Source organism: Telopea speciosissima, chromosome 2, assembly GCF_018873765.1.
Source record: "Telopea speciosissima isolate NSW1024214 ecotype Mountain lineage chromosome 2, Tspe_v1, whole genome shotgun sequence".
Taxonomy (NCBI): Eukaryota; Viridiplantae; Streptophyta; class Magnoliopsida; order Proteales; family Proteaceae; genus Telopea; species Telopea speciosissima.
Window position 1 is genome coordinate 15,330,638 of NC_057917.1, and position 24,626 is coordinate 15,355,263.

Consider the following 24,626-nt stretch of genomic DNA (forward strand, 5'->3'; position numbering starts at 1 on the left):
ACATCTCAACAATAAGAAAAGATAAAACAGACAACTAGAGTCCCACTAGTATCCCACCATAGGAGTCCCACCTAGGCTACTTGATAAACTCACAAGCAAAGTTCTCATAAGAGAGGAGACAAAGTCTTTTTTGAAGAATTCTGGAATGCCTCTACAGCCTTCCACGATTTGAATTTATAGGAGAGGAAGGAGTTCCAAAAACCCCTTAGATACATGTAAGTAATTAATGAACTGTTGCTATTTCCAACCCATTACATATAAAACATCCCCCCTTGCATCTAGGAACAATAAACAAGAACCTAGGAACTAGAAACAAGAAAACAATAAATCTGCCTAGGAATATAAAAAGGCACTTAAGTACTTAACTACCTAGATATATGAAAAGACTCTTAAATAAACCTAGGAAATATGAAAATAAGCACTACTAAGCCTAATCCCGTATGCCTTCTTTGTACCCACATTTTAGGCCCATTAAAGTGGCCCATTACAAATATAAAACAAAGAATCAAAGGCCCAATGCATACATAACCCCACTCAAGGCTTATTTCCAATAAAATAAGCCCATTATGTGACTTATCTGCATCAGAATCGATATGCACATACCTTCCCAAAGATAGGCTTCTTTTCAAATACATCCCAAGCATCCTTGGCATTCTCATCTTCAATCCTAACAAAGACTAGGGGGAGTAGCACAGATGCTTCGGCGAGAGAAGTCTGAAGCATTGGCAGAGAAGGGGGCTTCATCTCCTTCGTACGACGTCAAGAGGAAGAAGACTAGTTCAATGCCATTTGGTTTTCTTGGTGTGGGGAGTGTGGGAGCAGGGAGAACTGAATGTGTGGATTAGCCTTGGTTAGAGAGAGGTGGAGAGCGGAGACATAAATCTGTAGAATGTTATCTCTTTTTTTTTCCTTCTCTTTGGGGTGGGTAGTGAGGGAGCAAAGGCAGAACTGAATGTGTAGATTAGCCTTGGTTAGAGCATTAAACCTTCACCTTCCCTTTCTTTTCTGAGCTTTATAAGCTCTTCATCTTGAAGCATTTCTTTCTGTGGTTTATGCTTATTATTCATGATTGATGGCTTGGTTATAGATCTAAATGTGTAGAATAGCCTTTCAGCCTGCAATCCTTTTCTTTTCCCATCATGACAATTCATCATATTTTAGTATCTTGTGAAAGTTGAAACTGCGGTTTATGCTTATGATACATGATTGGTGTGGCTTGTGCAGCTTTATTGGCCCTGAAATGCCATCTTCTGAGTTACTATCTGCAGCTGCCAAATTAACAGAAGCTGAGGCTGTGCTGAGGTATTCACTAATAAGATTAGTTCTTCAGTAGGTTTTCTACTTTGTGGAGGTCTGAAAAGTGTCCTTGGAGTTCACAAATCAGTCATACAATTTGAATCTTAATTGACCGAGTTAACAATGATGAGTAGTTAAGCTTATGACTTACCCTTCTTTTTTAATGTAAAAAGATTGTTTTGGCTTTGTTTTCACTAATATTGTATTATTCAGGGATGCTGAGTGTGAGAATGACGGTAGCTTGTTTATAGACCCGCCACCTCCTGTTGTGGTTGCTGAAGCTGCATCAACAAATGAGGCAGAAAGCTTGGAGGAGGTTCCACAATCTATTTGTTTTGGCTTTGTTTTCACTAATATTTGCATTATCTGGTTGAAATAGTATAGTCAATTCATTCTTATTTACTTTTGAACAGGTGACAAGAATTTTTGTAGCTGAGGATGATACTCCGTATGATGTGCTTGGAGTGAACTTGAATATGTCGACTGATAACATGAAGAAAAGGTAAGTGTGGATAAGTTAATCTATGCAATGAGACCTTTTCTCCCTATGACTTGTTCACTCCCTCAATCCCACAAAGACTGGCCTCTTTGAAAAATTCAAATTCAATATGTTTTAAATGTTGAATGTTGAATGCTTTAATTAGAGGAAACACAAAATTAATATAAAATGTAGTGAGGGGTGTTGTGGGAAAAGTTACAGGAACTGCATATCTTGAATTTTACAAGGGACAAACAATATGAGACCGTGGAATAACAAAAAAGAGGCCCGTTTTTGTTGATGGAGGGAATGTTTTCATCTCCAACTATTTTGTTGCCAAGATGTGGAACAAAGAAGAGTAGTCTTGGTTATCTGTACATTTCAGTCTGTGAGTGAAGAGTTGGAATTAGTATTGCTATAGTTTTGTTTAGTATGAGCAGTTGATGAATTTTATTATGAACTTAAATTTGTAGTTAAAGTATAAGTGTCACCTTTTTTCCTCCTGGAATCCAAACAGCCTAAATAGAGAAAGGAATGGTGAAATGGTTCATGAGGCAAATCTGAATAATATCGGGAACCTTGTGATGCAGTTGCCTTAGCCTGGCTGGACTGACATGACCCGCTTTGGAGGCCCAAACCAAAGACTGGTCCTAAACTGGTTTTCTGGTCTGGCAAGGGATGGTTTCACTTCGGATGCAGTATTTAGTTTAGTTTATTTTATTTCATGGGTAGATTACGTAGGAGCTTCTTAGGTAGTTTCCTTTTTTTAGCTATGGTCTATTTTGGTAGTTTCCTTTTTGGGTAGTTTTTATTTTAGTTAGGTTTCTATTCCTATGCAAGACTATTTTCTAATTATTCATTGTAATCGTAGAACACAGATTTGAAGATTTTGATGACTGAATGAGTTTCAGTTTATGAGAGCTGCCGCTTTGGTTGTGTGCGATTCTTTTCCCGCTTTCTTATGTGAATCTCTCTCCCTCCCCCCCTGCAACTCTGGTTATTCTAGTTTCCCCTCTTCTCCTTACCGGCCCTCCACCACCTTGGCATCAGTTGGAGTTTATAGAAGTATAGAACATCATTGTTATCCTTCATTGCTAGGTATATTTCTAATTTGTAGAGATACATATCGCAATATGTGCAGTTTCTATAGATTGGTATACCTTTATTTCATGTTCAAAAGTGGAGAATATAATGCAGTCATACATTAATACTAGTCCCTGTTTTTGTAGTAGACGGTTATGGGCTTTAATTTTTTTTATGTTTTTGGTTATAATGTGCTCAGTTACAAAGCCAAAAATATAGTCCAAGGGGGGTATACGAATTTTTAACCTTTTTCCTAGTAGCATTAGGAGTTTGAAAGTCTAATAGGTTGTTTAATCCTATTTTCATTAAGATTTCTGAAGTTGTTGTAAGCTGTTTTTTCTTAGTCATTTAGAGATAGAATGAATTAATTCAAGTTCTGGTTAAGTTGATTGGCTACTTTTTTTTTGGGTGAATAAAAAATTCATTACCAAAGAGAAAGAGATATACAGCAGCCCTCAAATTAGGAGGGACGGAAGAAGAAAAAGAGGAAAAAGCAAAGAGGCAAAAACTCAGAGAGAGGAGTCAGAAGCTTGAAGAGAGATAGAGGTAAGCCCCCAAGATACAACAATGAGTCTGTTTCTTGGGGTATCAATACAAGTGGAGTGGGGAGACGAGCTAAGTTTAGCTTTAATCTCAAAGAAAATGGAATCCCAAATCTGCTGAAGAGAGCGGGATTTGGTTGTCCATTTCCTGAGGTTGCATTCCATCCAAACATGATTGATGACAGCACAAAAAGCCAGCTTTCCGACCGTGTCACAAAGGGAGTGGCCACCATAAGTCATATCCACCCAAACCCATTCTCTGTCAAAAGTAAGAATCATATGGTTTCTTGGCCAGCATTTAGCGAGGATGCCTTTCCATATAGAGGAAGAGAAAGGACAAGTAAAGAAGAGATGATTTGAGTCCTTGATCGCATTCCAACAAAGATCACAGCTTGGGGAGACCGCAATATGCCGGTGCCGAAGAAAGGTCTGTGTTGGAAGACAATCTGTAAAAACTCTCCATGTTGTAATTTGAAAAGCAATGGCTGGGGATGTGGTGCTTGAACCAGACCAGATTCCTCCAAGGGGCCAGAGGGTTGCGAGAGCGAATATGATCCCAAACGGCTTTGGAACTGAAGGAGCCTGAAGAGTTCGGCAGCCAAGTAACACAATCACCTCTATTATAGGGTCTCCTAGAGATGGACGACAATATATTCCAAATGCTATTGAGCGCAGGGCTGGAGGATGACGGGGGAGACCAGCCACTCGGATCAAGAATATCAGCCACCAAAGATGTACGAAAGAGACTAGAGCCATAGATAGTTCTTGAGCTGACTTGATGAAGAAGAATTCCCAAAGGGTGCCAGTGATCAAGCCAAAGCAAGGTGGAAGCTCCATCACCAATGCAAGATTGGATAGCTCCTTGAACAGAAGAGCGATTAGATAGGATCTTGCGCTAAAAACCCAAGAAGCATCTAAAGAGGCTGAGACTGTCCAAATTGAATCGGATCGGAGAAGACCCGAGTAAATCCAATCCACCCAAATGCTCCTTTGTTTAGAAGCAATCTTCCATATCAGCTTGATTATGCCAGCAGAGTTCACCTCCTTTATCCTTCTGATGCCCAAACCTCCTCCTTTTAGCGAAAGACAAACTGAGGCCCAACTAATGGGCCGGAGAAATCTTGTAGAGTCAGAACCTTTCCAAAGGAAGGAGGACATAAGGGATTCCAAAGACTTGATGGTGGAGTGAGGAAGCCCGTAGATCCCAGACCAATAAATGTAGCAAGATTGCAAAACTGATTTGATGAGAACCAGTCGCCTTGCGAATGAAAGAAGTTTGCCTTTCCAAAGTTGGAGCCTTTTCCTGATGAGATCAAGCATTGGAGTGCAGTGATGAGCAGAGAGCCTGGCCGGGATCAGAGTCAAACCCAAATATTTGATCGGATGTTGACCAACAGGGAACCCACATTTTAACTTTAAAGCCTCTTTTTCCAAATCTGTGGCTCCAGCAAGGAAGAGGAGAGACCTTGTTGGGTTGATCTGGAGGCCCGAAAGGTTTTGGAAGAGCTGAAGGCAATGCATAATAGCCTCGAAAGAGTCAATGGAGGCTTTGGAGAAAATCATTAGGTCGTTTGCGAATGCCAAATGGGAGAGCTTAAGGGCTTTGCACTTGGGGATTGGAGAAATGAGTTGCTGATCCGTGCAGATTTGGATATGTCGAGCTAAGACTTCGAGAGCCAAGGTGAAGATTTAGGGAGAGAGGGGGCAGCCTTGATGAATGCCCACCGAAGAAGCAAAGTAACCAGCTGGGCTACCATTAACTAGAACAGAGAACCGGGCGAAGCAATGCAGCAATGGATCCAATGGATGAAGGGAGGGGGGAAGCCCATTTTGACCTGCTCCTTGTCAATAAAATTCCAACGTAATGAGTCAAAAGCTTTGTGGATGTCAATCTTCATAAGGGCAGCTGGGGAGTGGTTCTTTCTTTCAAAACCTCGAACAATCTCATTGCACAACAAAATGTTGTTAGTGATATTTCTACCAGGAATGAAAGCCGATTGGTTTTCACTGACAAGGAGATCCACAATAATCTTGATTCTAAGAGTAAGGATTTTGGCAATAAATTTGTATAGCAAGTTGCAAAGAGCAATAGGCCTGAAGTCCAACATAACTGAGGTGCCCTCCTTCTTAGGGATGAGACAGAGGATGGTGTGGTTAACTCCGTTGATTTGACTCGGGTTGAGGAAGAAACTTCTAATAGCCTTAATGAGGTCTTCCTTGATGATAGCCCCAGAAGATAAAAAGAAGCCCATGCTGAATCCATCCGGCCCAGGAGCCCCATTCAACTTGAGAGAGTGAATAGCTGTAACAATTTCTGCCTCATTTGGAATAGACCGAAGAGACTCAAGAAGCTCAGTTGGGATGAATTTGTTGAGCAAATTGTTTGGAATCTGACCTTGATCAACCGATTGACCGCTGAAGAGGTTCTTGAAGTAATTCACAGCTGTATCCTTAATGTCCTTAACTCTAGAAAGAGGAGAACCATCAGGAGCCACCAAATGTAAGATCGAGTTGTGATTGGTTCTAGCTTTCAAAGAGCAATGAAAATAAGCTGAGTTAGAGTCACCTAACTCCAACCACTTGATCCTAGACTTCTGCCTTAGAAAACTTTCCTCTTGGGAAAGGAGCTTGGAGAGCTCAATGGAAGTAGCTTTCTCTTCAGCCGAAGGGGCATTAAGACTGTCAGTTTGGAGCTGCATCTGAATGGCAGAAAGCTTGTCCTTACAGTCCGAAACAAGTTGGGAAATATTTCCAAAAGTATTGGAGTTCCAATCCTTGAGGGCAGCTTTCACATTCCGAACCTTCCTAGCAAAAGCAATGAGGGGAGAGGAAAAAGCTTGGACAGGCTTGTCCCATGCAGCTTTAACAGTGGTTAGGAAAGAGGGATGGGAAGACTACATATCAAAATATTTAAATGGCTTGGGACCAAAGGAGGTATAAGGCTGGATAGAGAGGGAGATTGGGGCAGTGGTCTGAAATTCCAGGGGCATCAAAGGAGGCATGGGAAGAGGGGAAGGAAGAAAGCCAGGCTTCATTAACAGCCACACGATCAAGCTTGCAAGCAATACGAGAAATACCGGACCTTTTGTTGTTCCAAGTGAAAGTAGGACCAGTCCAACGGAGATCATTTACCCTAATATCCTCTAAGCAATCATTGAATGCAGCCACAGATTCTGAATCCAAGTGGTCACCACCCTGCTTTTCATGATCAAATCTGATCACATTGAAGTCTCCTCCTAATCCCCAAGGAAGAGCACCAACTTGACTAGCAACATTACGAAGATCATCCCAAAGAGAAACCCGCTGGAGAGGGTTATTTGAAGCATAAATAACAGTGAAGAGGAAAGAAGTTTGGCTAAGGCAGTCTGAAAAACTCAAATGAAGGAATTGAGCAGAGGAGGAGAGGAGGGAAATTTTAATTTTTGATGGATCCCATAGAACACAAATACGGCCATTGGGGTGGTGATTATGGTTGGTTAAGAAGGACCAGCCGGGGGCAATGGAGTTGAGAATACTTGCTGCATTAGAGCCTTTGAGATGGGTCTCTAAAAGGCAGCAGAAATTGTAGTGATGGACCTTGATAAGAGATCAAACAGATGAATGCTTGCAAGGGGAATTGAGACCCCGAGTGTTCCAAATAAGGCCGAGATTCATTTGGAAAAGGATTGGGGAAGCAACTTATGCCCATCGAGCCTGGAAAGCACACTACGGGGCACAGAAGAGCTACAGAGGCGCCTAATGTAAGCGCAGTCCAGAGAAGGCATTGCAAGCCTGGCAAAAGAAGAAGCAGGGGAATTCAAAAGGGGTGGTCGGGTAAGGAAGAGTGTGTGGAAGAGTGTTTGGTGGCATGCGTCGGATCGGCCCGAAGACCCGACTGGTTGAATAAGGAGTTAGTTGAACGAAAAGATGGGATGGGGCCCACGATAGATGAGGTGGAGGGGGAAGAAGAGTTAAAAGCAAAGAGGGTGGGGTGACGACAAAGCGGGGGATGGGATGTGATTAAAAAAGGTGTTAGGGGGGGTCCACGGGAGATTTAGCATTAGAAAAGGAAGCAGCAGGCGAAACCTGTGAAAGGGGAGTAGGAGAACCTCTCGCAGGAGCAACATCATATTGCAGAGGGGGAACAGGCCCCGACAAGCAGAGCGACTACTCTCGAGAAGAGTCTGGACTACCTGCAGCAGACGGCGATGCCATTTATGAGCGACATCGAGGAGCGACAGAGTCAATGATCCTCTCGGGATATGGTTCCAGCTTTGCTTCAGCATCAGAGGATAAAGCTGCGAATTGGTTTTGTCCGTTGGGTAAAGGGGGGAGATCCCAAGATGCTTCGACGATGATCCTTGACGGGAGCAGAAGCCCTCACGAGATTCCGATTGTCTTTCCGGCTGGACTTCTGGTGACAAAAACTGGCCCTGGATCTTCTCCTGGAGCTAGTTCTGGTTCTTCCTCTGGAACTGGGAAGAGAGAGTTCTTCTTCGGCAGTGGAAGGAGTCGCTGTTGGGTTGATTTCGACCAGAGGTTGCTCAGCGAGGGTTGAAGATGGCTTCGATGGACCACTAGGAGAGCAGAGGGCAGAATTGTGCCCAAACTTCTTACCATAGTTCGAGAACTCGTTTCGTTTTGGTATTTCGAGCTGACCGAAATATTCGAAATTTTGGATATTTCGGTCGAAATATTGTATTTTTTCTGGTATATTTCGATAGGTCATTTCGGTGGGTTTTAGGCCAAGTTAAGGCCTGAAACTTCATGGAAACCCTATTTTAGGCTATATAAACACATTTAAATGTTCAAATTGCAAAAATAGTCACCCAAAATGGTGTTTTGGATGTGCACCATTGATTGGCAACGTACGGTTGAACCCTAATGTATAAGTGTATAACTTAGTTAATTACACATTTACACATACACATTGTACATTAAACAAGTAAATTGACTTGGAACTAAGTTGGAAACATAATGACTCATAAGTTAAGTCATAAATCATAATATTAAGTACATAAGACATCAAGTCAATAACAAGTTAACAAATAACAACTTAAGAGTTAAGATTTAAGAAGATGATATCAAACATTCCAAATCACAATATGTCAATATCCCCAATTGTCCCCTGCAAGGCTACAAGTCAAGTAGTCAACTAGTCATCATTCATCTCAAATGTTTACAAATTTGCTAATAATAACTACTCCGCCGTCCAGGATCAACCCCACTCATGGTCCGTCGGAGCCGATGTGTATTGCTCTCCGACTGTAGGACAAATGCATGCCACGTCATAGTCTGGGAGAAGAAGCGAGTGTAGTCATCCACAGTGGCCATGTAAACTGCATCATCAACATGCTGAAGGTAACCTATCCTAGGATATAGGTCACCAAACTGTGAAGAAGTACTACCCACTGATCCACTATGATATGAGTCATATGACGGCTCTGGGAGCATGTACGGGTTGTACGGCTGCGGCTGGTAGGTTGGGTAGCCAGTGTAGGAAAAGAAGTCATGCACAAAAGACGATCCACTATATCCTTGTGAGTGGGAGTCATACTCAAAAGCGGGAATGGATGGAGAAGATATAGGTTCTTGCCCAAGGGTGCGACAGAATGCCCTTCGCCACATGGATGTGAATGAGATGAACCATGCTCGATTGTCTTTGGAGATGGACTGCTGTCTACATGAAAAGATGGGGCACGGAAATGCCCGCTCTGATCTACTGTCTCTATCGCCAATACTCAGTCCACCAACAGAGCCAGATAGGGCATCAATGTCCATAAGCTCAGCCTGCCTACTAGTACCACTACCACGACCACCAGGACGGGACTGGCCACGCTGCTTTCTCGAGTAGGTCGAGGTAGACGATGTGGGCCGTGTGGCTGGTGTGGGGCCAGTGGGGGCACGGATTGCCTCTTGCTGCTCTTGTACCACAAACGGGACTCGAGTTCCCTCATATGCTTGACCACCATCACCATCATCATCACGTCCATCATTACCTTCATCATCACCTCCATCATCACCATCTCCACCAGGACCACCACCACCACCACCATCTCCACCAGATGCCATAGACCAATCTTCATCCTCCTCATCAACACCACCAGTAGACTGGAACGGTATGGGTGACGCGTTCCGTGCATGTACCTCACCCTCTGCAGCCATGAAGTCATCCACATCAGCTTCTATGTGTTCAGCTATCATGGGGTCCGGTCTACCTCCAGGCTGATCTAACACTGGCTCACCTCTATCCCTCACCCAATCAACAATAGGATCTTCATCATCTGACTCCACTTGGAAAATGTCGGTGAGATCGATATTTTCCCTGATACCCTCTTGTCCCATGCGTATGTGTTGCATCTTCAACCTCAAATTATAATGTACATATACTAAGTCAGAGAGATGTTCAAAACCCAATCTATTTCTCCTCTTGGAGTGGATGAGAGAAAATGTACTCCAATTCCGTTCACAGCCAGATGCTGAACATGTCTGGGAGAGAACCGTGATTGCTATTTTTCTTAAATTGTTTGCCGAACCCCCATACAACACGCACTATTCAGTTGCATTACAACAAAAGAAACATGTCACCTTCATTTGAAAAGAATAAGATATTGAATTGAGTAATGACTAATGAGTACCGGCACCACCGCGTGTCCGGCCTTGCTGTGCAGCTTAGGTTCTAAAACTTCCCAATGCATCCCTAAAAGTCTTCAACTATAATCATTTGGAAAATATTTAAAATTAGTAATGACTCGTTACTATTTAGTATTGAATTGAGTAATTCCAAATGAATTATAACTTATAAGACTCACCTCATTGTTGCATATCGCCTGTAATTTACTATTCGGCTCCAACTTGGCAACTACTTCTTTGACTGCGTCAATAAGACTATTATTCAACCCAAGCCTATGACTGTATTGGTACTTGGGGTTCAAATAATATGCTGAAATTGACATTACATATTGACTAGTTAGTAATATATCCTTCAAATTAACTTTAAAAGATGTAATTGCATAAAAAACAAAGAGTGTACACTCACCTGACCTTATGCAGTGGATGCATAAGTTGATTTTCCCAGCGCTCCTTGATAATTTTGAGAAAGTGTTTGCTACCTCGTGGATTTGCATTGTAAACACCTTCATTCATCAAGTCTATGGCAGCATATAGATATGGCATGGTTGGTCCCTTGATAGCAGGATCAACTATATGCAAAACCTTGACCACTGGGTCCAGAAGTTGTACCACTTTATGCAACTTAGACCAAAAGTCATCTGATGAAATTGTAGCTTGTGCTTCCTTACCACCTTGGGTATTGGACCCATGCCAGTTGAACCAGTCTTCAGAAGCAAACATTGATCTCAGTCTAGAGTTCTTGGTTTCTATACTCTTGAGTGCAATGTAGTTGGTGGCGAATCTAGCTATGCCTGGCCTCACTAAGTCACCCCTACACTTCTCCCTCAAGAGGTTTAGTGCAAACCCATGGTTGCAGACAAAGTTGGTCATTTGCCTTGCCTTTTCCACAACATGTTGTACCAATTTGATCTTTCCCATGTCCTTCAACATGAGGTCTATACAATAGGCAGCACATGGAGTCCAAAACAATCGGTACTTATTGTTTTGCATCAACCTCTCATCGGCACTCTTGTAGTTGCTTCCGTTGTCCGTTACAATTTGGACAACGTTCTCCACTCCTACATCTTCTACCACTTCCTTCAGCAATTTGTGGATATACTTTGCATCCTTTTTCTCCTTGGATGCATCAACAGACTTCGAAAGACTGTCCTCCCATCACAATACACCATAAAGTTGATGATGGACTTTCTTGTAGGACAGTTCAACCATCACACATTATGGTCACCCCATAGTTCTCCCACAGCCCCCTCATTTCATTGATGTAGTCTTCAAGCTCTCTCTTCTGTTGGGGCAAATACACATTCATAATCTCAAATGGGGTGGGCCCCTTATACCCTGGGCCAGCCTCAACAATGGAATCTATCATAGTCTGATAAAAGGGGCCTTGTGCTGTGTTTGCTGGGATGGTATGGTATAACATCCACTTAGCTATAGATTCCTTCACCATCCCCTTCAGATTTTTCCATGCTCCCTTGATTTTTGGTTGTTAGTTGCCTTTCTTTCTCTAAACACCAGGTGCTTGGTGAAGTGCTGGGTCATCTTGTGGTGGTGGAGGCGGAGGGGGATCTACCCTCGTACTCTGTGATCTCCTAAAGGGATTAGGCAACCCACCTCCTCCACTTGTACCTGCTCCTCCACTACTACTAGCACCAGCTCTAGAGGTACTAGCTCCTCCACTACCACCTACTCTCTGTCTCTCGACTCTCTCCTGATCCTCATGATAACTGGCTCTGCTCATCATCTGTGTTCGTCTCCAATCCCTAGCCTCTTGCTCAGTCTCTATATCATCAGGAACATAGACATCATCACTGTCATCATCATCATCATCACGATGGCTTGATTGGCCTCCGGCTGTACACCTCACTGCTTCCTCAAAATCTACTTTTGCCTTCTCCCTCTGAGCCTTCCTCTTACTCCCTCCCTTCATGTAATCAATGACAGCCCTAGATACCTCCACAGGGACCATATGCCATGCGATCACTTCAAGAGAATTCCCAGCTAGATGTTGTTTGAGTCTAGTGGCACCACCTCCCAAAAACTGCATGTGACAATAGTTGTATTGGGATTTTCTTTTATCCCCATCAATTGGAGTGCCATGCAACCATGCAATGTCACCCCTAGTGCGCCTGGGTGTGCTCCCCTCCCCCTGGGTCTGGGCCGGCTGCCTCTGCCCCTCTTGCCTCTGGCTCTGTCGTTTACCACGGTTCGTCATAATCAGACTAGTTTACTGTTGCATGAATAAAAGACAATTCATTAATCACTGAAGCACATCAATTCTTTTAGTTTAAAATTTTAAATGTTTAAGAATTAAGATTTAAGAGCACTAACACAAGTATATAAGTATATAACTATTTAGTATTTTTCCCCTAACCCTCATATTTTTCTCATATTTAAAAACAATTTTTAAAAATATTTTTCAAATAAATATTGGCCTAGCACAACAAAATCGAAAAGATATGTAAATGGGCAGCAAATAAGAAGTATGTACAATTTACTTTTATATTTTTCAGTAATTTTAAAACAAAAACCTCATATTATTGCTTATTTTTTGCTTCTTTTTTGAATTTTTTAAATATTTTTTATAATTTTTGAAAATTAAAATAATTAATTATTGGCAGAAAAATATTTTTGACACCATGAGGCCATAGATCGGCCAATGGTGTCTAACATATATTTACATCACCATACAATATACATAATCCCTATTATTTTTTTATTTTTGTTGTAAATAAATCAATTTTTGAAGTTGAAAAATAAATAAATAATATATATACCAAAAAAAAATTTCGACACCGTGAAGTCGTAGATCGGCTTTCGGTGTCTAACATATATTTATTTCATCACAAACAAACATGTTGATCAAGCATTTCTCTAAAAAAAATCAATTTTGAGAATATGGTTTTACCTGAAATAGTGGAAAGGCTTCACAGATGTGCTAAGAAGTTTGTTCTCCAAGTGATTCCGGCGTAGATGCGGCAAGGATTCAAGTGGGAAGTGGAAGATTGAAGAAGAAATAAGCAAAAACCTTAAAAAACCAAGCAAAAGAGGAAAAATGCTCTGTTTCTCAGTCTCGGTCAAAATTTCGACCGAGACTATCGAAACATGGTATTTTATATAAAGCATTTTCTTGAGATTTTCGAAATCTTGCGAGATTTTGAAAAAATCTCAAAAAATCTCGAAATCTCGAGAATTTCGATCGAAATTTAGTATTTTTTTGATTCGAGGGGTCATTTCGTTTTGAGTGGGTCGAAATTCTCGAAATCTCGATCGAGATTTCGCGAGATTTTGAACTATGCTTCTTTCACACAAGGCAGTGGGGGGGCTTCCAATCGTAGTGCACTTCCTGGTCGAATGAAAAATCCTCCCCTTCATTCACGGTGATGAAAGAGGGTAACGGCTCGTCAGCAGCCACTTCAATGCAGATACGAGCATAGGCCAGGCGAAGTTTCCTCATCGTATTCACATCAGAGAAAAGGGGCTTGCCTAGAACAGATCCAACCGTGCTTAGACCTTCGGTACACCAGTAATGGAGAGGAAGGCCAGGGAAAGAGACCCACAGGGGGATAGTGGAGAGATCAAGCCGCAGGACGGAGAAAGATCGGTTTTTTACCTACAAGCCAAGGGCCCCCTTCGAGCACACGGACTTTGTCAAGGTCGTTTGAGAACTTGAAGATGAAGAAGCCATTATCAAGAAGGAAGGTTTCAAAGGTGCCTTGGATTCTCCATTGTTTAGAGATGGATGGTTTGACAATGTGGAAGGGAGGTCGAGAGCCAAGGAAATGGCCAACCAAACAAGCTTCCCAAATTTTGGCCTCATTGGCAAGGAATCCGGAAGGACACTTAGCCAGTTTTGCGCCGCCAACAACAGTGGGAGAAACATAATGCAGAGGGAGGCCTTCGGGAGAGGAAGAAGAGGACTGATTTGAACAAAACAAGGAGCTCCATAGGGGAGGAGCAGGGGCAGAGTTTGGGGGAGCTTCAGGAAATGGAGCAAAAGCGGACGGTGGAGCAGGGGCAGAGGGTGGGGGAGCTTCAGGAACTGGAGCAAAGGCAGAGGGAGGAGGAGGTTCTGAGGTAGACACAGGAGGGGGATCAGGTGGTGCAGACATAGCGCCGACAGTGGCAGTCAGCTCAGGTCACCGGAGGAAAATTCATCCCATCAATAGAACCGGTTCAGGCTATTTTACTTCCCCTTCGTAATTATTACTTACATGATCTAAGCCTGTTGTCTTGCCTACTTTCATCTTTCTTAGGGCTTCTTTGGATTGGCTACTTAAGGGTTAGCAAAGGCCAAGTTTCTTTATAGTTCTGATAATTCCTGATATTCAGGTCAGCTGTTCTTTTTTCCTTATACTTTCTTATTGTTACTATTATTTTTACAGTTACTGTTAACGGTTACTGTTCACAATTCCATAATAATGCTAAACTCTTTTGGTGACCTTGTTCTCTTCAAATTCGTATGACCCTACTCAGCCCTAATCAATTTTATCCTAGTCCTAACGATCTCTTCCAGATTGAAATTGTACCCATTTATTCTAGGGAAATGTACTCTTACCTCCCCTAAGTTATCAAGTATTTACAAAAACACCCATTAGTGTTGGATATTTACCTATACCACCGGTACTTTCCAAAATATTTAATAAATATACCCAGTCCGTTAACCTGAGACTAAAAATGTTAGAATATATCATATATTGATCAAATTGCCCTTCCTGCTAAACTAAACCTCTTCTTCCATTATTTCTACTGTGGAGGAAGAGCAAACCGAAAGGAGCTGCTACGCATCCAATTTGGAAAGATGAAATGGTTAAGAAATCACATTTCAAGTTTGGGTTGACACCTTACAGCTCGAGTTGTACGCAACTGAATCCGCCCAGGCACCGCCGACGCCGAGTACATCTCATCAAATCATAATCCCTCTTTTCTTCTTTCCAAGTGTCTCAATGTTCCTCTTCAGATTTTCAATTTGCATGGAAAAGGTACTTGGCAGAGCATAAGTAAATATGAAATAAATATGAAGGATGGGAAATGGGATTGCATCGAGAATGTCAGACCTACAATAATCTATCATTTCTTTATTAATTTCTCAAAAACAACCCACTCGAGTGTCCTGCTCTCCCCTATATAAATTGGCAGAGCAAGCCCAAAAAACCCCTGTTAGAATTCCTGATTAGAAGTTTAGAGATGATGATGATGATGAACAACAACGAAACATCCCAAGCAGCGTTCATGGCAGAATTGTTCGAAGAAGGTTTTGAATCATTTGGCTTTGTGAAGGAAGCACCATCCTTCTTTCTTCAATCTCTTGCTTTGCCATTCTTTTTTGGAATTCACCACATTTGACAAGCAGAACGAACCTGCTCTTGAAGGAAGCACTGCTATTGTCGGTACAGAAGGGTGAAGAAGAGGCCGTTGGATCAGTGGTTGGCTGTGATTCGTGACCGAATAGGGCGGTGTCGGCACTGGCTTGCCATGTTCGATACGGCTGAAGAGACGGCAAGGGCTTACGACGTGGCGGCGAGAAGACTCAGGGGGACCATCAAACTTTTTCAGCTCAAGCTTCACTTTCTGATTGTTAGTATGGCAACTATTATGACCTTGGTCTCCAGTGAAGTAGGACCTCGTGTACTCCTCAAAAGTGGGTTGGTGACCTCTATTTCTGTCCCGGTCTTCTCTATCTCTATCTCTGTAGCCTCTGTCAATCTCTGTATTCCTGGGAAAGCTCACGGGTACCTCTAGTTCTGTCCCGTTGATCTCTGTAATGATCTCTGTCATATCTGTCATCTTTGTGTCTATCTTTGTGATCTCTGTACCTTTCTTTGTCTTCTCTGTAATCCTTGTGCCTCCTAAGAGGTTGGTGGACTTGGGATTGTACCTGATATCTATCCTTGTCCATGGGCAGATTATTGTCTCTAACAAAAGTAACCTGTTGTTGCAGAATTTGTTGTAATTTTTCATTCGTAGCTCTCATTTTTCCAAGTGTAATCCTCTGCTCAGCAGAGAACTTTTGAAACATCTCAAGTATTGTAGCCATAGGATTGGGTGCTGCTGGTAGCACTGGTCTATCATGTTCATCCATGGCTTTGATACCACTTAATGTAGTCCTAGATTCGAATAATCAAACTAGGAACCAAACCAGGATCTTTTCATCAAAGGATAGTTCAGATTAATGAAAATCTTGATAACAAAAAATCAGATGGTTAGAATGATCCCAAATTCCATATGAGTTTACCAAATAGGGACTGGAACAATTGCTGAAAAGCTGAAATTGATCCAATGGTTAGATAAAGCTAATATGGGGGGAATCCTAGTACAACTAGGAAAAGGGCAAAACAGTAATTTAACCAGGAAATTCAGAAATCAGAAATTAGGATTATGTTCAGTAATCGAATATAAATTTAGCCTATAAGAATCAACAAGAACAGATCAGCAGAATAGGTATATTAAGTGTGACCTCAGCAGAACAATATACAATAAGGGCAGAATTGGAAATTCATAGCAGGAACAGATCTGCATGTTAGAATTGCACCAAACTGAAATTGAGTTCATGAATTAGGTTCAAGAACATTGGGTCAAAACTTGAGATGATTCTAACGGTTAGATTTGGCTCAGCAGAATTCTTATGAAAATCACCTTATATGTGACCTAAAAGAGAAGAATAGTTGCAGGTTTTAGGGTTCTAATGGATCTTTGGTATTAATGGTGGATGAGGAGGGTAGTAAGGATTGAGTATTAACAATGGGGATCGATGGGGGTGGATTTAGAGGATTAGGAGAAGAAGGTTGATTGCAGAAATCTGTAAAAGACTTACTTGTTGAGCATATCTTCAATGGAGGCCGCAGCTCTGTGATAGAAGGATAGAACCACCTTCAAGCTATAAAGGATCCTCCCAGCCATCACGGCGTAAGGAGTCGGCTGGATTCCATAAATCCCTTTCCAACTTGATAGAGCCACAAGGATGCACACACTCACAAGGAGCAAAGGAGCAGCAACAATGGCAGCCAATGATTCTTTTGTTTTTTTTAACTTAATAAACTGTGGGGGAGCCTCCCACGAATTGAATATTTATAATAATAAAAGGCTAATGCCAAATCCTAGTACAATCTAATCTCTTCTTTCATAAATCGTGGAAGGGAATGAAAAAAAATCAAAGCTAATAACTTAAAACATTGAAAAAGACATAATTGTCCCTACTAACTTAAATTAAAAGACACTTAGCTAAATTACTTAAATTGTGCCAATTGAACCAATTGGATACAACCAATTTGAACCGGTTCAATTTTAAAACAGAAAAATAAACTAAGTATGGGATGGAAAATACTAGAATGTAAACCTAATCTATGGCTCCCAAATTAAGACCTAAGTTCAAGACTTCGTCTTCTTCTTCCTACTTGGTGTTGCATCACTAGGGTGGAAAAGTTAAATGAAGTCTCATCTAGAAGAAAAAAGGTTTTCCTATGATATTCAAATCAAGTCTCTAATAATTTGTTGAACACACAGTGTAGATGGTAGTGACTATGTGTTGGTTGTCATTATTGTCAACACAGTGCATGTGCATTGGTTGTTGTCAACACAAAGCATCTTGGTGGACTACATTCAACAGAGCAGTAGTCCAGGGCAGTTACAAAAGTCAGTATAGTACATGCATCATTCTAGATGAGTTGGAAGCCTTCTAACAATGTAGGCGGTGGTTGGGCAGAGTTTCCAACATCCTTAATAGTTCTTACAGTGTATATAGAGGTCCCACAGTGATAGGGAGTCATCCAGGGACAATTGTGTCATTTACAGGCATTGACAGCATTACAGGGGCATTTCTGTAATTTTATGGAGTACATGACTTGTGTTGACACAGCTCATAGGGGTATTTTGGAGATTTGGCAGTGATGTGACATGTCGTTAGTGATTCAAGAGTATCCGGGCCTATGTGGCAGCATAGGGCATCTTATAATTCGTGTTTGCTCTGTGTTTGGCAGTTGTCAATAGCGTCAGGGAAGGCTAGATGCCTTTGGAATTGTGATTTCCTAGAATCACGTGATGTCCGCATGTTTGAGGGCATTTTTGGAAATCCAAATGGAATTTTTGGAAGGAGGTGTAAATTGAAGAAGTTCAGTTCTTCGAGTCAGTGTTACATTGCATTTGGTTTCTTGTCGTTTCGACACTAGACGTAGGAGATACAATGATTTCCATGCAGTTGCAAATTAAAAGCAAACCTGAGAGGGTTTTTTGATATTGAGATGCACCCTGTGAGTTTTGACTTGTTATGTATACACAGGGTGATAGTCATGAGTGTGCTGCCTCAAATCGCGTCCAAAAATTCGATCGGACAAAGAAGTTATGGCCCAAATACCCTTTCTGGTAGGCTGGGGAGCACTGAAATATGGTGCACTGTCAAGCACCTAGTCAAACTTTTAGTAGCTGCCTCATCGACAGATGTCATTTCCGCGGCTAGGATTGAAGCATGTAGAAATACACGGAATTAAAGATTCCCCCGTGACCGATCTCTTTTGTTGGGCGTATGAAGAAACTCTACGCCACGACTCACCAATGCAAGCACCCGAGCCTTTGTCATAGACTCATAATGCATTGCGCGTGTATGGTAAAGCGTCCTTAGATTCTGTTTATTGGATTTTCGTTTGTAGCATACAGATCCCACAATACATAGCGCTGCAATAGCCGAGAAAGAGATTTGATGTGACACATACGAGGTTTAAAGAGTATCCTTTTGTGTTCGCCGATACTAAGTGATACATATCTTATTTTTAGGGTACCATTATGAGGTCAGTGTGACCATTACTCCGTGCATGTAGGCAATTTGCCAAAGCACGTATATCTTGTGTTGTGGTTGTGGATGTTTGCATTGTGTATATTGGAGTGCTTGTCTGCAGGATGTTTGTGCATACCGGGTAGACCTTACCACATGAATGCCTGTGGTTGAGAGAAAAGGTGTCACACGATTGTGTGCCAGTGCCAGTGCCATTCTGTGTGGGACGGTAGTGGATAGTATAGTTATGCCAGCTCTTGGCGAGCCTTATGCTTCGGGCAAGAATGTGAGGTTTAGCAGGGCCAGTTGAGTAGTGCTACCTATGTAGGAGTATTCTGTGTGAGAGCCAACTATGAGTGCTAGATGTGTTTAAAATTTGGGGAACACCAAAGGGGGTGTTGGAAATTGTTTGAGTGGTTTTTAGTGACCCTGATTCACCCCCTCTCAGTGTCAACCTGGGAACAACAATAGAGACCAGTGGTTTTCAGTGACCTTGATTCACCCACCCTCTCAATGTCAACCTGGGAACAACATAATTCAACAAGTATTTGTGTTGGAAAACCTATTTTTGTAGTTCTTCTGATGCACTTGGGGCTTATTGGCAGAAACGAATCAATTTAGATAGTCCTTTGTGGCTCTGGTGGCGGCTAGATCAATGCGTGATTGCATCAAGAGAAGTTCCCATCGAAGTTCAATATGAATCTTTGAGTACCTATCATGAGAAAACATTTGATTCATGTAATAGGAGAAAGATTTCCCATTTCTTAGCCGGAAAGATATGTGGCCATGAAAGAGGGATTAAGTGGAACAGAATTGACGGGGCGGTAGAGTCGTGGAAACACTTGTTTCTTCCTTATTTTGGACCTTAGCTCCATGGAACAATATGCTACTGCCGAAACATGGAAAAAAAATTTCGAGGGTCCAAAGTAGTTGGTGTCTTTAGCACACATTTGTAACGTCCCAAACCTGGACAGGGTTCAAGGCACTACCCTTGCGAGCGACGACCCAGAAGGTCACAAATAAACATATAAACGTAGTAGTAAGCATCCCAATCTCACGTATAAAACAACAGAAGCATAAAAATTATGATACAAAGTAAGAGTTTTTTATACACTGATGGCAAATATTTACATTTATGTTCATACAAAAATTCTGTTTCTGGCATTCACAATATTATTTACAACATCACCAAATGTATTTTAAGTCCTCAGGCTCCAACTCTAATCATATTCTGGAGCTGTACAAGCCTCCTCACCTATCTCTTTATCTGAAAAATATCAACATATGAAGGGGTGAGCTGAAAGCCCAGTGAGGTGAACATACTACTAGACATGCAAATGTACATGTAAATATAAACAAAACAATTGCATTATCCATAAACATAGAGTTTCGTTTATTTTCGTTTAGATCAAGTTCGGCCATCATCATCATACATACTCTGATTTCGCTGAAGCGCTGGGGAGAACCGAATTCCCACCCTAGCTGGTCACTAAAGCACCAGGGAGGATTTCGTCTCTTATAAATTTGTGCTCCCCACCTTGGACGGTCGTCAAGGCACCGGGGAAGACCTAGTCTTCATCCTAGCCGATTACCCTGACATCGGGGACGATCTCATCTTTGTAGGTACATGCTCCCTACCCTGGCCGATCGTCTAGGTGTCAGGGAATACTAGTCTCCACCCTGGTCGGTCACATCAATGCCGGGGAGAACATGCCCAAAATATCTCGCTAGATCACTATTTTACTCCATGTATCTAGTCACCATGAGTACCAGGGAGAACAAGCTCTAGTTTTAACTCTCCTTACAATCATTTCACATTCACTTTCATTGCTTACTCATTTCGTCTTCTTTATTTACATCATTGGCATTCAACATAACTTATGATTCATTATCATGTATTACAGTATTTTCATTTAGCATTCCACTCCATTTAAGAAAATAACATCTCATATTCTAACATAGACAATCATAACATGGCTTGTATTCACATTTTATATTCTTACATAATCATTCATAACATGGCTTGCAATCACTTAATCACTAGATATTTTATCATATCAAAGTTCAGCATGCACTTCATTTAGAGAGCATAATACAATTGCACATCACACACATTGTTGTTGCAATACCTCTCGCTCATTTCAATTATTTCTACTCTTTACATCAAATCATACATCATATTATACCAAATATTAAATCATGTTCCCCTCACCTTGATTCTAATGTGTTCAGTTGGGGCTTGCGTATCTTCAACAATGGCAGTGCCAAAATGGAAACCTAGCACCTATAAAACAGAATCGAACAAATCATATTTAATAACCTTTCAAGGTTACATAAGGGTTTGTACACAAACCCCAAGAGAAAAACCCCAAAACAGTCCCTAAAAAGTCTTTTTTTTTTTGCCTAACAGTCGACCGGAACCTACAGTTGCATCGACAGTCACTCATAGTTAGTAGCTCTAATGGTCGACACTAGTTGACCAGAGCTTTGACCTTCAAATCTTGATGGTCGACCGGATCCTGGGTTTCAGCCCAGTTCCAAGCTCTGTTCTGCTCCCCCATTTTATATTGAATAGTTGTCCGGTTCATAACCCGGTTCTCTGTAACTAAGGATGTAAACAGATTGGAATCGGCTCGGATACGGAACGGATCCGGATATTCCCTGGCCGAATATAGATACCTCTAAATGGATTCGGATTTTTGACCGTCCGTTTACATCTCTGCCTTGTGTAACCTGGACCTTCCTCCCCCTAGTGAATTGTAGCGGATACAATTCACTCTCCATCCATATCTCTTAGATCATGATTCTCTTTTCCCCATATTCTAGAACCTGTTGAATCTTCAAAAACCCTCAAGGTCATTATTTACTTAATTTTTTATCATTAAGTATTTGGATTTTTTTTGGGATGGATTTTTTATTGGAGTAATCGGATTTTTTTACGAATATTTGTAAACGGATACAGATGCGGATCTGATTCTGATTTTTGGATATCCATTTCCATCCCTATTTGTAGCTAGATACATTGTAGTGTCTAGGTTCATTTTGCACATGTTAATTGTGATTGATAAGGATTGAGTCTATCATTCCATATTTGTAAATTGTAATGATCTCATATTATAAATAAACTAGTGTTCTCCGGCCTCTGTCATCTAGACAAGTCATTCTATTCTCTCAACTCTTTTCTCTTTTTCTCTAAAACTTTTCTTTTCAGCAGGGTTTGCATGGATTTGATCCTCATTCCTTTAGTACTTCAAATAGGGTTCTAACCCATCTAAAACCATGGTACTAAATCTCGTTTCGTTTCGGTATTTCGGTCTGACCGAAATTTCCGAGATTCGTCGAAATCTCGGTCGAAATATGGTATTTTTCTGTGGGTGTAAAATGCCAAAAATGTCCGAGATTTCCGAAAATTTCAAAACGAGATGACCGAAATTTCGAAATTTCGAGAAATTTTATCGAAATTTCTGAAATATTGCATTTTTTCATTTCGGACAGGTCGAGATACTCGAAATATTTGATATCTCGACCGAAATTTCGCGAGTTTTAGTACTATGTCTAAAACTACTTAAAACATGCAATTAAAATCATCCACACCTATCTAGTAATCATATTAATAGAACATTAAATCAATGAACACAACTGCTTACTTGAAACCTCAACTTTCCTCTCTAATCTCTTTTCAATTGCTACTCCCAATTTTGATTCCATCAACCTTCATTCCGTTAATGCTTCAGATTTAATTATAACCTCACAACACTAAACCAGTAGAACAAATGAAACCCAAAGTAAACTTACCTTAGAAATTCATCACCAATTTCAGTTCCTTGTATTCCCATGGTTAAGCATCAATTTCTCTTCATTTTCTAATGGTTCCAGCCTTCAAGTTTTTTGCAGCTCCTCACTCAAGTTCCAGATTCAGCAGCACCTCAGACCCTCACCTCTAATCCCTACCTCAATCTTGCCAACCAACAATCCGTTTGTTAAAATTAACTTAATTATCCCATAATCACGAATGCCTGCACCATTCTACAATTGGGAACCAGAATTTACTAACCTTTTTTAAGCTAACTTCAAAAAACAACCCAAACTTCAAAAAACAACCCAATTTCTTCTTTAGTTCTTAAATCCAGCAGCACCTTTCTTCTCACTACAGATTCTATTCAATTTTCTTGTGATTCGGCAACCCAAATGCAACAATTTCTAATTGATTTCATACACCAACAGCAGCTTCCCATATCTACTGCACTCTTCTTCCCTCTTCTTTTTTCTCCTAGTTCCAGAATTTCTGCAATATAGTTTCATCTCAAGCCCTTGGTTGAATTCTTAATTTAGCAAAAACAGAGCACCAGCTCCTCCTTCCTTTCTCTCCTTCTTTTTCTTTTCCTCTTTCTTCTGTCTTCTTCTTCTTCATCTCAAAGCCCAGAGTACCTCTACAACAGAGGCGATTATTGGTTGAGCTCAAGATTAGGAATAGTAAATCTGTTTCCTAATTTTAATTCAGCTTATATATATATCCTAATTACTCCCTCATTAGTACTATTCCAATTTAATCCAATTAGCAGCTGAGTACTAATTATGTCATAACCCACACTAATATTGTCAAATATTCACTAACATCAGATTTCCTAAGCATGTGATACCTCAAAACCCATTTGCTAAGTGGCTCATTGTGCAGCCACCATCTCAAATCCCAAGCACTAGGTGTCTACCTTAAAACACCCCATGTGACCCAATAGGAAATTGCCATTACAAAACTTCAACTAAATCCTTAAATTCTCATATCTTGGAGACCTCACTAGCAATGCTAGGAGGCTGACTATCAAGTATCGACAGTGCCACCAAATTAAGTCATTCCCATGCTATTGCCACCTAGCTTCCATTAACTGTAATCCTTCATTATACCAAAGTAAACATGCTTTGAACTAATAAAACACATTAACTCTAAATCAGCCCTCAAACCCCTTAACCATTAACCCATGAACCCATTAATTCAATTTAACTATTCACACCAGCTTCACTATTCAATTAGTGTATGAAAACACAATATAAACCATAGAGTATATATACCATACTATATACTAATGACCTTAGTGTATAATATTGTCATAAAATATTATGAGTATTACACAAATATTCATCAAGATAATATGCCTCACATTATTATAATATAAAATATCATATTACTCATTTAGCTAATATATAAAAGTAATAAAATAGAGTTTAATGTATTAAAAGTAATTCACATTCTCATGCCATTGATCATGCTGAAATTACCACTGCTCAGTTAATATTAATAAATAACAGTTACACACACTCATTATAATGCATATATTATTAAAATATTCACAAAGGCATTAAAATATTCAAGAACATCTAAAAATAATAATAAAATACTCATGACTTGCGTGCGTGGTGTTACAGTCTAGGCGACCCAAGGGGTTCGAAGGGGGCCTGGACGCAAAGTTGACACCAACAAGGCACTCACGAAGGGTGACCAAGGCACCTGAACACCTTGACAACTATGGTTACCTTTTCGAATGTGTGTTTTAGTGTATTGTTGAAATTTTCCAATAATTACTTAATGTAATACTTTCTAAAGTTTTCCTGGAAAATGATATAAATACTTTTTGTATGTTGTCTATCAGATTCTGGAAGCTATCCTTATTGGTTCACCCAGACAAATGTTGTCATCCACAAGCCCATCAAGCATTCGTCAAGATAAACAGGGTGTTTAAAGATTTGCAAGATCCAGATAAGGTAGTTTGGAATTCAACATTCAAGGGTTCGGTCATGGCATTTTCGATTTATTCTGTTTTTATGGTACTTGCATGTCATGCATCAGCATCAAAATATC

General features: G+C 40.8%; 1 protein-coding gene across 1 annotated transcript in view; it reads left to right on the forward strand.

The window, feature by feature from the left end:
- The first annotated feature begins 695 nt into the window (after positions 1-695).
- The window catches only part of LOC122650489 (J protein JJJ2-like), a 39,880-nt gene continuing 15,949 nt past the window's right edge, over positions 696-24,626 (forward strand). Inside the window, exons 1-5 of the mRNA XM_043843900.1 lie at positions 696-751; positions 1,225-1,302; positions 1,510-1,612; positions 1,710-1,798; positions 24,418-24,529. Coding sequence (XP_043699835.1) covers positions 696-751; positions 1,225-1,302; positions 1,510-1,612; positions 1,710-1,798; positions 24,418-24,529 — 438 coding nt within the window. The remainder of the gene's footprint in view (positions 752-1,224; positions 1,303-1,509; positions 1,613-1,709; positions 1,799-24,417; positions 24,530-24,626) is intronic.